This window comes from Leptinotarsa decemlineata, unplaced genomic scaffold (genome assembly GCF_025532065.1).
Source record: "Leptinotarsa decemlineata unplaced genomic scaffold, Ldec_3_MD MMD2_tig00026314_RagTag_RagTag, whole genome shotgun sequence".
In the NCBI taxonomy this organism is placed as follows: domain Eukaryota; kingdom Metazoa; phylum Arthropoda; class Insecta; order Coleoptera; family Chrysomelidae; genus Leptinotarsa; species Leptinotarsa decemlineata.
Genome location: NW_027412684.1, coordinates 665218 through 679009, shown reverse-complemented (window position 1 = coordinate 679009; position 13792 = coordinate 665218). Strand labels below are relative to the sequence as shown.

General features: G+C 34.7%; 3 protein-coding genes across 5 annotated transcripts in view; 1 reads left to right on the top strand and 2 right to left on the bottom strand.

Annotated features, from left to right (window-relative positions):
• The window catches only part of LOC111508474 (nose resistant to fluoxetine protein 6), a 68515-nt gene that overhangs the window by 32855 nt on the left and 21868 nt on the right, over positions 1-13792 (top strand). For all 3 annotated transcript variants that reach the window (XR_012467124.1, XM_074181630.1, XM_074181631.1), the window contains exons 6-7: positions 4495-4664; positions 12513-12687. Coding sequence is in view for 2 of the 3 variants with exons in the window: in XM_074181630.1 (XP_074037731.1) it covers positions 4495-4664; positions 12513-12687 (345 nt within the window). In the remaining variant the exon portion in view is untranslated. The remainder of the gene's footprint in view (positions 1-4494; positions 4665-12512; positions 12688-13792) is intronic.
• Positions 22-2479, bottom strand: LOC141485279 (uncharacterized). Its single transcript, XM_074181674.1, has 2 exons — positions 2313-2479; positions 22-2120 (listed from the first exon to the last, which is right to left on the bottom strand). Exon 2 carries the CDS (start codon positions 1834-1836, stop codon positions 22-24), a length of 1815 nt encoding a protein of 604 aa, XP_074037775.1. The 5' UTR covers positions 1837-2120; positions 2313-2479.
• LOC141485263 (uncharacterized) lies at positions 2752-4144 on the bottom strand. Its single transcript, XM_074181632.1, has 3 exons — positions 3657-4144; positions 3397-3606; positions 2752-3301 (listed from the first exon to the last, which is right to left on the bottom strand). The coding sequence occupies exons 1-3, from the start codon at positions 3681-3683 to the stop codon at positions 3056-3058; spliced, it is 483 nt and encodes a 160-aa protein (XP_074037733.1). The 5' UTR covers positions 3684-4144; the 3' UTR covers positions 2752-3055.

Below are 13792 nucleotides of genomic sequence, written 5' to 3'. Positions count from 1 at the left end.
AAAAGATATAAGTTTTGAGGGCTATCGTATGTTATATTGAGAATGGTTAAACTTGAAATAAAGTAGAGATGAGGTCCTCTCGGTACCGTTGGCGTTAGACGGAGGTTGTAATTTGCGAACAATATCCCCAATTTCCACAATGCTGGTGTCGTCTATAAGAGGAAAATGAAATTGTTGTCCTTTCTTTCTTAAGAACTGCACTTCTAATGTACTATATCCAATTTTTTCTTTTATTAGACCAACGTAATGTACCACAGTTTTTTTCGTATAAAACTTCACCAGAACATAATCGTTTAATGATAAATTTTTATATTCAACTTCATCATCTGATTCACTCTCTATATTTTCTTCTGAAAAAGGACCGTCCGAATCATCGTGGATAGAGAATGTTTCACTTTCACTAGATGTTTCTTCATTATTTACAACTTGTTTTGTTATATTTTTCCTTTTCTGTTTTAAGAGTGTGTCGCTTCCTCCATCAAATACTTTTTTTATAACCTTTCTTTTCTTCTGTTGGTCAATGATTTTCTCTCTAATCTCTAGTTCCAAAGCTTCCTTCTCGGGTGTTTCTGTCAGAATTTTTGAGCGACCCCTCTTTCTTCCACGATACTTCTCATTTCTGAGTGGTGCTTTGGGGTAAGGACGTACACTATCTGGAGAAATAACTGAAGGGAAATTAGAAAATTCAGAATCCTGATTGTGGATCGTTGGCACAGACAATTCTACAGCTCCGCAAGAAGAAGTTGAGGGAGGCTCAAAAGTATGGTTCTCAGTGACACCAGATGAAGTGGACGGAAGTTCTTCATTTTGTTGAGGTAACGAAGAGTTTGTGAGCTGCTTAGATGACTTATGAACATCTACAGTAGGAGGTCTATCAGTAATAGCCGATGCGTCGAAATCTTCATCTGTAAACGTGTTTCTATTCAAAGGATATATTCCTGTTCTTCGAAAACCAGAAACTATATTGTTCATCGTGAATAAATTCTGAAATGCTTTGCCTGCCAGTTCAACAATATTATGGATTGTGATAGTTTTTCCGGGATGAGCAATCATCCAGTCATTCGAGGCTATCTTATATTTTCCTTTGAAGGGTCCGTATACAGATACATCCAGCGGCTGCAGACGAAGTGAGCAATGGGGAGGAAACGTTACTATTACTATTCCATTATCCCTTGCATATAATATCCCCTCCAATGAACAATGGCTTTCATGGTTGTCCATAACAATAAGAATTGGATCTTGTTTAGTGCATTTTGTATGATTCACTATATGCTCCAGAGTTTTTAGGAATAGTTGTGCAGTCATCCACCCACTACTCGGACTATTTACTAAGCCTAGACTTCCGGGTGGTGCACCATTCATGAAAGTATCATGAAATCTAGCTCTCGGAAATATGAAAACGGGAGGAATAGTATTGCCTGATGCACTAATAATGCCAACCATTGTAACCAGCGTTCCGCGCTCCCCAGAAACTGCTTGTCCCACCTGTTTCACACCCTTTTTAGTAATTACGTTGGGAGCCTGTACCACTCTCAACACACCTGTTTCATCTAAGTTATATATTCTATTTGGTAAAAATGAATACTTCTGAAGGGCTCGACTGTAGTTGTCATAGAATGTATCAACATTTGCTTTATGGAAGCTGGTAGCTCTTGAAATACTTGTATTTTCTGGCTTTCGTAATGAAAGCTCCGTGTGCCTCCTCATAAAACCTTGAATCCAGTCAATACCAGCTGTCTTATTTGCAACCCATGAATTGGGAATATTTCTTTCTAGCTTCAGAGCATAATCGTAAGCCAATGTTCGTAGCATTTGATAGGTTAAACCATAGTTCATTCGAGCACATGATAAAGTATATTTGACGAGAAGTTCTTCTTCTGAATATCTGCCGGAACGTATGCTTTGATGAGAACGTTTCAGCGTCTTCTTTTTGTGCAGTATTACCCACTAGCTTCTTCAATCTATAAAAAAGTGCAGTGTGAGTCACTCCATAAACTTCGGCGGCCTTTCTTAATGATAAATCCTTCTTTTTGACACTTTTGATGGCCCTTTGCATGTCCTCCTCGGAAAATTCTGGTTTAGTACGTTTTTTAAGATATTTTCTCACCATTATGAAGAACCTAGAATAATTTTATCACAATTATTCCAGGATTAGATAACTACTATACTAAAAAAATTTGCTTAATTTGATTCAGAACAACTCGGGGCACAATCGAACATCGTTCAAATGTACCCCGCTTATGCTGTTCAAATGTGCCCCAAGCAATAAAAATCTTTTAAGTAGAAATAATAAAAAAATTGAGTTATATTACCTTTCAAGAACGTCCTCTCTAGTATTTATTGACAATAAGTTACACGATAAAATCTTGAAATACTTAGGAATTTCCCGTACTTTTAGTTTAATTCATAAAATTATACTCGTCCAGTCTTACAATTTGTTATCACAAAACTATACATCCACTTGCTATCCTAACGATCAACGGACTGACTTGCAACCAGTGTTGCCAATGGATGAGAATGAAAAGATCCTCTTCTGGACTCGAAATTATCCGATTTTGCCCGAAATTATCCGATTTGTTGAAAACAAACAAAAATAGTAAATCAATACTGTATATTCAGGTTTCGTACAAAATAGAAGGCAGGAATAGGTATTTTGAAGCAATAATGAAAAAAATAAGTTATTTCATATTTATTTATATAAAAAAGGAACATTCTACAGAAAATACTCACATTCAAACTAAAAAATCTTTGGTATCATTGAAATACACTAAAAAAAAGATTGAAAAAAATAACAAGTTTACCTAAAATACATCTATTCTAACTAAAAAAATCTTTGGTAGCATTAACATATAAAAAAAAAGATTGAAAAAACAAAAAAGTTACGTATATCATGAAAGATATTTTTTAAAAGTGGGCACAAAGTATCCATCAGCAAAAAAGATATTTGGTTTGTAGCCAACAGGGCACAAAGTTTTATTTCCGCGATTCTGACGGCAATTTCTTCGCTGTTTTCCGTGAAAAGTTCTGTGATCTTGGTGCTTGTAGACACTTTTTGTCAATTTAATTTGTGTTTTTCACTATTCGAGTGTTTAATAAGGACAGTTTTATGAGCTACCACATCCATATTGCATACGTTACAAAAGGCAAACTCTGTTCCTCGACCTGCTGGTTTTGAAGACTTTTCCAACCAACCCTTAAATTTGGGATTGTTGATCCAAGAAAGTACGAAGCCAATCTTCTTTTCCCTTTCTCCAGGATTTCCAATTTTTTTCTTTTTTCTTTCTGGTTGAGAAATTGCAGCCTAAAATAAACGAATGTAATACTGAATTATCTATTCCAAATATTTTTGTTTTAATAAACAGTAGATTATTTGTACCTTTATGAAAAAATACTCACAAAATCATTTCCAGAGGTTTGCTCTGTCTCTGTCGCAAAGGACGTCGAAGGTTCCCCCCATTTATCGGCACCCCTAGGTCTATCACAGGTTGTGGTAGGAACGGTACTACAACCTGGTTTCTCTTGATCATTTGCCTTTGGCTTTTCGTTCCCGATCACAACCTCTGAAGACGGCTTAATTGGTAGTTCTGGTATCCGTTTTTCCTTCTTCTAAAACCCACAACAAAAAATAGTACTTATATTAGCATATAAAGTTTTACCTTATGATCAATAAGCCACTTGTACATTTTTTTTTATTTCCTTAGGATGTGCAAATGAAGCAACCAACAACGCTTTCATTTAGAACAACTTATTTGAAAACTTCTATTCACTTCAAATCATTAAACGACCGAAACAATAATCAATTATCAATTGCGTAGGTAAATATTATGAAAATGGAACTTCAGTGTGGGGAGAACCGCTCTATACGCGACATCTGATAGTGAATAGCGGAATCTCTCGCGTGACGGGCACTGCGATGGGATAACATGTACTACAGAATTCTACTTTTCATGGAATAAAGGAAATTCGACAATAGAATTCTTCGTTACACAGAATCTCATTATCTCAACCCTATGCTTCAACACGAAATATCGCTGTTGTCAAGTCTAAACATTCAGTCGGATCCTAATTATCCGATTTTCGACAGGGTGAGAAAATTATCCGCCAACCCTTCAAATTATCCGCAAATCGGATAATTATCCGCCAATCGGCAACACTGCTTGCAACGCATCTATGGCGCGTTCAGAACTTCCCGAACAGTGATGCCAAGGCGAAATAAAGTAGGATATATTTATGAATTTGACATAATTTCAATTGTTCAAATGTGCCCCCGTTCAAAGGTGCCCCCTTCTCCCCTACTATCTTCTCGTCTGTACTGGTTGGGTTACTTCAGATGTAGTGAATCGTCTATATTAATATACCAAAACCAAATTTCTTTCAACTATTCATAAGCGCTGCTTGCGAATATATCTCTTTCATTTCAATATTTATGCTCCTCTTTATCAATATCCACGAAGCTAATATAGTCATCTTGAAATAATTTAACCTAATTTTCAGATACAGAAACAATGGTACTTTTTCTATGCTACTGCAGCACCATTAGCGGTTGATACATTTTTTTATATAGGTGGATTTCTATTGGCGTATCAGTACATGAAAATAAAATCCAAACCTTTGAAAGAGCACCTACTGGCTATACCACAAATGATTATTCATCGTTATCTGAGGTAAGTATAGATTTTTTGTAAAATACGTGAAAAATTAGTTATGATTGTTCATTATAATCTTCAGTTTGTCTACGGTAAAGTTTTTTATTTTCCAATCATCACAATTCACAAAATAATCAAATCATATCCACATATAATCTCGAGTTACATTGTACGAAAAATGATTTTCTCAATTAGGCAGTGTTGGTTTGTGAAATGTGTGTAACTGATCTGAGATAACACACAAACTTTATATCGAAATAAAATTCATGTTTTGAATGAAATTTTTCTTGTTTGGTGAGATAAGAGAAATTCAATATGAAAAACATCGTTATTCCTAGATAGTTATTGAATTGCATTTTATGTATATTTGTACAAGGTTCTCCATTTAATTCGAGACCTTCCTCATTGTTTAGTAGTGGTAATTCACTGAATTTGTTTAGGTCAGGAGAGAATAGTAATACAAATAATATACTACAGCTGATCAGATATGATTGATTAAATTTCACCTGACAGTTGATATCACATCTGATTCCGGTAGCAAGCCCTGATGAGGCAGTAGGCAACACCGTCTGGTCATGAATCGAAGATTCTACATCTGAAGAAAAGAAAATAATGTGCTTTCTAATACATTGTCGTCATTTGCAAATGACATTTGATTTTGAACATAATTGTACAGCTTTCAAATATGAATTTGGAGAGTATTGTCATTAACGACAATGATTGTTGGTGATCGTTGAATCTGTTTCAGATTTTCGATTTTGAGTTGAAGTGCCAAAAAAATCGATGATAAAATAAGTGTATATGCGAAACTTTCAAATTGTTTTTTCCACTGTTTCAAAATTAGCGAGTGAAAAAGCAGAGGCAGGCAGAAAAAAACTCTCAAAAATATTTTTTTTGTAATATTTTTTCCAAATATCTTCCGAATACACAGAGCATCCAGTAATTATAAATAACTTGAAAAAGCTAATGTATTAGCGAAACATGTTGTGATATATTTTTCAAATGATGTTTGTGGATATCAAATCGTGAGGTGTAGTTTTTGAAATCACTATGGATCTTCATCAAGTAACACCCGAATCAATCAGAAAAAAACAGTAATTATATGTTATACAATAAAGTCCACACGCTGCGTTTAGATCATTCCATGATGATTTGGGATATTTCAGGATGTTTCTGAATTAGTGTGAAGTTATCCACAAATTTTCATCCACAGTTCATGACGAGGGATAATCGAACAGGGTTTAGAATGATATTTGCGAACAGTGTTGCCAGATTGCATATATTGAGAATTTTACCTCTATTTCGATGTTATCATTTTAAAAACATGATACATTATTGAAACATGTCGAATAAATGAGTCAGCATTCTACATAAACTCATCATATCAGCCAACTGTCCCTATACAAGCATTGATACCGAGAAAATTGTGAAAAAAGAGTATAGTATTATTCAGAAAAACTTCATTTGTACCGAAACAGGTAGCGTATGGGAACTAGAAATATGGTTTCTCGGTAAAAAATTTATGACTTGTAAAAAGTATATAATTTGAAATATCCTGCGTTGAACAATATTGAATGCCCATGAAAGACTCATCCACAAAATATCAAATTTCTCACTTATCAAAAATAGTTTGATAAGTAAAAAATTTGACTATTTTGAGTAATTCAGTTCCGAATATACGGAACTTTTTTTTTGCAACGGAGGAACATATGGTACGCAAATCTGTTTAAGCAAGTCGATAGATATACTTCCGAAGAATACATTCTGAAATTTTCATAGACAAACTATTTCTTATAAGTGAGAAATTTGACTTTTCTGAGTGATTCAGTTCCGAATATATGGAACTATTTTTTTTCGCACCGAAGGAACGTATGGTACGCAAATCTGTTGGGCAGGTCGATAGATATTTTTTCGAAGAATATATTCTGAAATTTTCATCAACAAAATATTCTCGATAAGTGAGAAATTTAACTTTTTTGAGTAATTCAGTCCCGAATATACGGAACTTTTTTTTTTGCACCGAAGGAACGTATGGTAGGCAAATCTGTTTGGGCACGTCGATAGATATACTTTCGAAGAATATATTCTGAAATTTTCATCAACAAACTTTTTTCGATAAGTAAGAAATTTGACTTTTTTGAGTAATTCAGTTCCGAATATACGGAACTTTTTTTTGCACCGAAGGAACGTATGGTACGCAAATCTGTTTGGGCAGTTCGATAGATATACTTCCGAAGAATATATTCTGAAATTTTCATCGACAAACTTTTTCTTATAAGTGAGAAATTTGACTTTTCTGAATGATTCAGTTCCGAATATATGGAACTATTTTTTTTCGCACCTAAGGAACGTATGGTACGGAAATCTGTTTGGACACGTCGATAGATATATTTTCGATGAATATATTCTGAAATTTTCATCAACAAACTATTTTCGATTAGTGAGAAATTTGACTTTTTTGAGTAATTCAGTTCCGAATATACGAAACTTTTCATCGACAAACTATTTTTGATAAGTGAGATATTGTACTTTTTTGAGTAATTCAGTTCCGGATATACGGAACTATTTTTTTTCGCACCGAAGGAACGTATGGTACGCAAATCTGTTAGAACACGTCGTTAGATATACTTTTGAGGAATATATTCTAAAATGTTCATCGACAAACTATTTTTGATAAGTGAGATATTTGACTTGTTTGAGTAATTCAGTTCCGAATATACGGAACTTTTTTTTGCATCAAAGGAACGTATGGTACGCAAATCTGTTCAAGCAAGTCGATAGATATACTTCTGAAGAATATATTCTGAAATTTTCATCGACCAACCATTTTTGGTAAGTGAGATATTTGACTTTTTTGAGTAATTCAGTTCCGAATATACGGAACAATTTTTTTTCGCACCGAAGGAAGGAATGGTACACAAATCTGTTAGAACATGTCGTTAGATATACTTTTGAGGAATATATTCTGAAATTTTCATTGACAAACTATTTTTGATAAGTGAGATATTTGACTTGTTTGAGTAATTCAGTTCCGAATATACGGAACATTTTTTGCACCGAAGGAACGTATGGTACGGAGATGTGTTTGAACACGTCGATAGATATATTTTCGATGAATATATTCTGAAATTTTCATCAACAAACTATTTTCGATTAGTGAGAAATTTGATATTTTGTGGATAAGTCTTTCGTGGGCATTCGGTATTGTTCAACGCAGGATATTTCAAATGATATACTCTTTACAAGTCATACATTTTTTACCGAGAAACCAATTTTCCAGTTCCCATACGCTACCTGTTTTGGTACAAATTAATTTTTCCTGAATACTCTTATTTCACATTTTTCTCGGTATTAACGCTTGTATAGGGACAGTTGGCTGATATAATGAGTTTATGTAGAATGCTGACTCATTTACTCGACATGTTTCAATAATATATCGTGTTTCTAAAATGATAACATTGAAATACAAGTAAAATTCTTAATATATGCAATCTTGTAACACTGTTGGCAAATCTCATTCTAAACCCTGTTCGATTGTCCCTCGTCATGAAATGTGGATGAAAAGTTGTGGGTAACTTCACACTATTGTTTCCGAACGTTCCAGACGATTCCCGAACATTCCATATTCTATTATGGAATGCTGTTCACTTTGGCTATTTAAGCAAAGGAGTCTTCTAAAATATCATCATGCATAGAGAACGTGATCACCCAGACAAGGCTGGTTGAACAAAGTCGTACTAAGGAACGACCTAATTTAATTTTATAATATGCGGCTGGGTATAGGAAATTTTTCAGGTGTAGTTTTGGGACACAAATTAGCAGTTTATTCAGCCGTATCAGTACTTGACATTTTTAAAGTTTCAAACTTTAAAATACCGTATATGAACACACCACAGGGATTAGAACGTTACTGACCACTCCGAGCCTGTAATAATTAATTTCGCCAGCCGATTGCGATTAGATCTGATTGGTCAGCCTAAGGAGATGTTCGAGATTATTTTCATTCCAGAAGGTTTCGAAATGTTCAGAAATGTTGAACACACCCAAATGTTCTGTAGTGGTCTAGAAGTTTCAGGAACCGAAAATTCTCTTCCTTAAATCTTCTGAAGCACGATCTTCAAGTGGAAACGAAAACATTCCTCACTGTTGGTGTGTAGAGACGTACCAAAGCATATGATTTTTGGATTTTTCCACAATGATATTGGATTTTTCGGGATTGTTCTGAATCTTTCAGATCATGCCCATATATTCCACAACAATCCAATTGTTCTCAGAAGCTCTGGAGTATTGTTGAATGCTTTGAAATATTCTCAAATGTTTTAAACTGTAATAGAACTCTCTATAGGGCGACAGCAACTCCATTACTATATTGTTACTATCAGCGTCTAACATTTTGAGTTACCATATAACTGACAGTTTCTAAAATTTAATTGTCTCAAGTAGTACTTGGAGAAAAAGTAGATTTGATACCTTTTCACTTTCGAATAGTAGTTGTTGAATTAACCGTCTCGGAAAAGAGGTATTCAAATGTTACTAGACCCATAATACTCACAAAACAACCACTGACAACCTGGTATGTTGATATAAAACACACTCATGATTTTAATTTCCATTTTCGAATATTTATCAATTTTTCATAAACATGAAAGATTAGAAGGACCTATCTTTACTAAAACTGCTTCTTGTTGTATTCGTATCACCCGTGATTTTCGAATGGATGTTCTTAATGCACCACCACGTTTGAGAAGTTATTGAGAGAATACTTGAAAAATTCCACAGAACGTTTTATTGAATCATCCGGAATAAATATTTCACTAAACTTAAGAAAACTTTGATTTCTAAGAACATCACGTGCAGCAACAAAGATTTTGCTGCACGTGATGCTTAGATGATTTGATTTATAAGCAGACTTCAAGTATGCCCACTGACTATATGTGCAGTTTTTTTTTATACGAGGAATTGGTCAAATTTCGGATATGTGGTTGGTTATCTCGTTCACAGGCAGATGGGGCGATGACAAATATGTTGTTTGTTGTCCGCTTGAGCGTAGTTCGAGGAATGATACTCTGAAGGAATTCAATTTCTGATTATCGCAAATCATCGACTTTATGTTGATGATGACACTACCTTGCACTGACGAGCGTCAAACAGCCCAAAACCGGTCTGCGAGTGTATTCAAATAATTGAGAATCTATTACGGCAGTTGTATCGCCAACACCATATGCAGGAATAATTTCAGTGAAGAATCCTGCACTGATACCTGTCGGATATAGTCCAACACCCTTCGTGGTATTAGCCAGGAGAGTAGTTGTTTTCTGATAGGTGTCAGTTCATTAACCTTCCGTGTAGGGAGTTGAGAGTGGCCTGAACAAATTGTTTCCTTAGATTATTTGTATTATATGATGCTCACTACGATTCTTATCAATTTTTTGTATGTCTTCATATTTACACTCTGCTCAAGGAACCTCACTAATTTTACAGGAAATGAAATCATTTTCACAGTCAAACGGATCACGGTTTAAATAAATAGATGAAACCGTTCTACAATGAGGTTTCCATTCGATAAAATCATTATCTATGGTAACAAACTGAACTCCTCATAAAAAAAATATTCATTTATAGTTACCCATCATGAAATGAATCCTCAAATCCCTCATTGCTTTCTACTTCAGAGAATGTAAAGATGATAAAAAATAAACCTGTAGTAGAAGAAGCTCACCTTATCAGGGGTAATCAATCTCGACTATGCCCACGTACGATATCCAAACAGAAATCAATCCAATATTGGAGAAAACAAAATCCGTGCCGTGGTCGAATGGAACTTGTAGTATCAAACGTTTCGTGTATTACTGCGGCAATCATCATCAGAGGCATGTGTGCGTTGACTGTGAGAACGGAGTCTCAGCGACTGGGATTGTCATCTCACTCTCAGCGACTGGGATTGTCGTTGGGACTGGAAAAACTCAGTCTTCTGAATTTTCTCTAGAGAGAAAATGATGTTAACTTTTGAATTTCAACACTATGCATTTCAAAAACAGTGAATTTCAATAAATCCGTGTTTATAATATTCTTTACCATTTAAAATACCTTTTTTGTCACCTGGTTTGAATTTTCGAAAAGTATTTCGCTTCACGAAAGTAGTTCAGGATATCGAAATTGTTTCAAATCCAATTCCATACCATTCAGTGCATTTCTTTAATGTCCTTAACTTTCATTTTTTAAAAGGATTAACTCAAAAAACTGGAATTTGAGATAAAGAAATTGTTGCATGAATACTTCATTTTGAAGTGAAATTGACATGAAATTTTCAAGATGGCGACTGGACGCCATCTGGGAAAAAAATTAAATTGGAACAGGGGTCTTGTGATACATCATTTTGAAGCTCCTGATGAGTACTTCAGAACCCTAGAATATGAAGTCAATATATTCACCTACTACAAAATGACGGAACATTTAATAATTTCCTGAAGACAAACACATTACTATCGATATTTCTAGAAATATTCTATTTTATCTGCCATATGGCAATTCCAACAACTCGATATTGTTTGTTGAGTAATTTTTTGATCATAAAAACGACAATAAAAGTCAGTGAGACAGTGAACATCATTGTTCAGTTAGAATATTCTCATTTAGTTTTCGGTTTTACTAGTAGAAAGGTACCACGTCAACAATCTCTAAAATGGTCAATTCTCGTCCATTGGAAGAAAAATTTGAAGCGATTTTTATTTACGATGCGACGCGCAACTTTCACGAGACCGAAAGGATTCTGCAAAATCATGACGGAAACCATTACAAGGCATCTTAGCACAATATTTGTACATTTATTTCAAACGGCAATATTCACAGACAAAGTTACCGTTATTGGAGTGACACCAACCCTCATGCTTTCCGGAAAATACATATCAAATATCCAGAAAAAATTAACGTTCAGGTATGCATATTCGGAAACCATATTGTAGGACGTCTATTTATTGATCAGAATTCAACAGTTGAAGTGTATTTGAATATGCTGGAAACTACTGCGGACCCTCTCATTACTGAAATCGTCGAAGCGAATCCTAATGAATTCGATATGAATATTGTATTCCAACAAGATGCAGCACCATCACATTACTCCAGTAGAAACTATTTGGATACTACTTTTCCCGGTCGTTGAATTGGCCGTCGAGGTCCTACAGAATGGCCAGCTCGCTCGCTAAATTTGCAAACTTGACACCTTCGGACTTTTTTATGTGGCTATATGAAGCGAAAGGTGTACAAAACTGAACCTGCTTCAATATTGGATATACGCCAGAGAATAATAAAAATTTGTAGAGTTATTGACGTTACTGTGTTCGAAAATGTTCGGCGTGAAATATCGGATAGGCTGTTCAGATGTCAAAATGTTCAAAGCAACTATTTCGAGCATCTTCTGAGCATCATATTATGTAGTTAAATGTCAATGTATTCAGGCAATTATTTAAAGTTCCGCCATTTTGTAGTAGTTGGAGATATATACATTATATTTTAGTGTTGTGAATCATTTGTCAGGAGCTTCATAAATATGTATTACAAGACGACCCCCCTTTTCTATTAGTTTTTTTTCACAGATGGTGCCCAGTCGCCATCTTGAAAGTTTCATCTGTCAATTCTCGTCAAAAAATCTTGACGAGAAAACCTGCATTGTAAAAACTATAGTAAATTTTAATTGAAATGAAAATGAAATCATTAGCTATGAAAATAGAATCAGTTTGTTTTGGAAATGAAGACTTTAGAAAACAGAAGTGAATATGAAATAGATCTGCTCATTAGAAATACCAAATATGATGTATTGGAGTAACATTTGTCAGAAAGTGGAATCATCTTATATGTACGTTTCTTCAGGTTAACTCCAGCTGTATTGATGCTTTATTTGGTCACTCTTTCATTCTTTCCACGTATGAGAAGTGGCCCTTTATGGAAACCTGCAATGAAGCAAATAACCGATCCTTGTAACTCCAATCCTGCATGGACATTTTTCCTTTATATACAGAATTACTACACATATCCTGATGAAGTCGTAAGTAGATCTAAAATTGTTAGTTACTTCAACGTCCAATTTTGAAGTTGAACTAAATTTCTCAAGACAAGCGGCATCTTTTCATGATTCTCTCAGATTGTCATGAGTTTTGTTGGTAATTTGCACCCTAGCAAGAAATAGAAAGATACATTTTTTTTTATTAACTAGAGCAATATAATTTTTTTTTTCACTTTCAGGCGAAATTTTGAAAATTTCTTCATTTCCAGAAACTATTTGTAGGTCTTTTAACAGTTAAACTGAACAAAAAGACTGACATTAACCAATAAACACAAATTTGTATATATGACTTCTTTCGAAATATAAATTGAATTCTAGTATTATTTTGTTGAATGGTTTGAACAAGAAATCCAAAAATGATTTGGTTGAGATTCCGTTGTGAAAAGTTGCCAAATTATGTTTATCAAAATGTGGTAAGAGTTCTACATTTTCTGGACGATTGTGGTGGAAGTGTTGATTACGAAGCAAATCAGATCATATCCATCAGCATTCATTAGGATTTTTTCGACCTGTAAAATCCCTTCAGAATTGTTCATTTAGTTTCCACAATTTGTTGGTGAGGGGCATACCCTCACGTTTTGCGTGTTCCACGATTTTCTACTATCGAAAAAAATGGATCACAGAATTTGCATCAAATCTTGTGTAAAAAATGTAATTGAGTGCTCAAAACCACTCGAAATGTCGACTGTGGTATACGGTGATTTTACTTTAGTGAAATCGAGAAAATATGAATGAAGACGCTTCCTCTGGATGCCCCAGCACATCAACAACCCATGAAAATGTTGAGAAAGTGAAAGAAATTGTTATGGAGAATCGTCAAATTACAGAGAAGTTGCTGAGGATGTCGGCATTTCGGTTGGCTCATACTATGCAATTTTTTCGCACGAGCATCTTTCGGGAATTGTTGAATGACGTCAACGGCGATCCAGATGTGCTCGAACGGGTCATAACTGGTGACGAATTATGAGTGTATGGTTATGACATCGAAACCAAAGTCCAATCGCCCCAAAGGAAGAAAGATCCAAGAGAGCCAAGAGCAATAAAAGCGCGACAAGTTCGATCGAAAGTCAAATTTTCGCTCAATGTT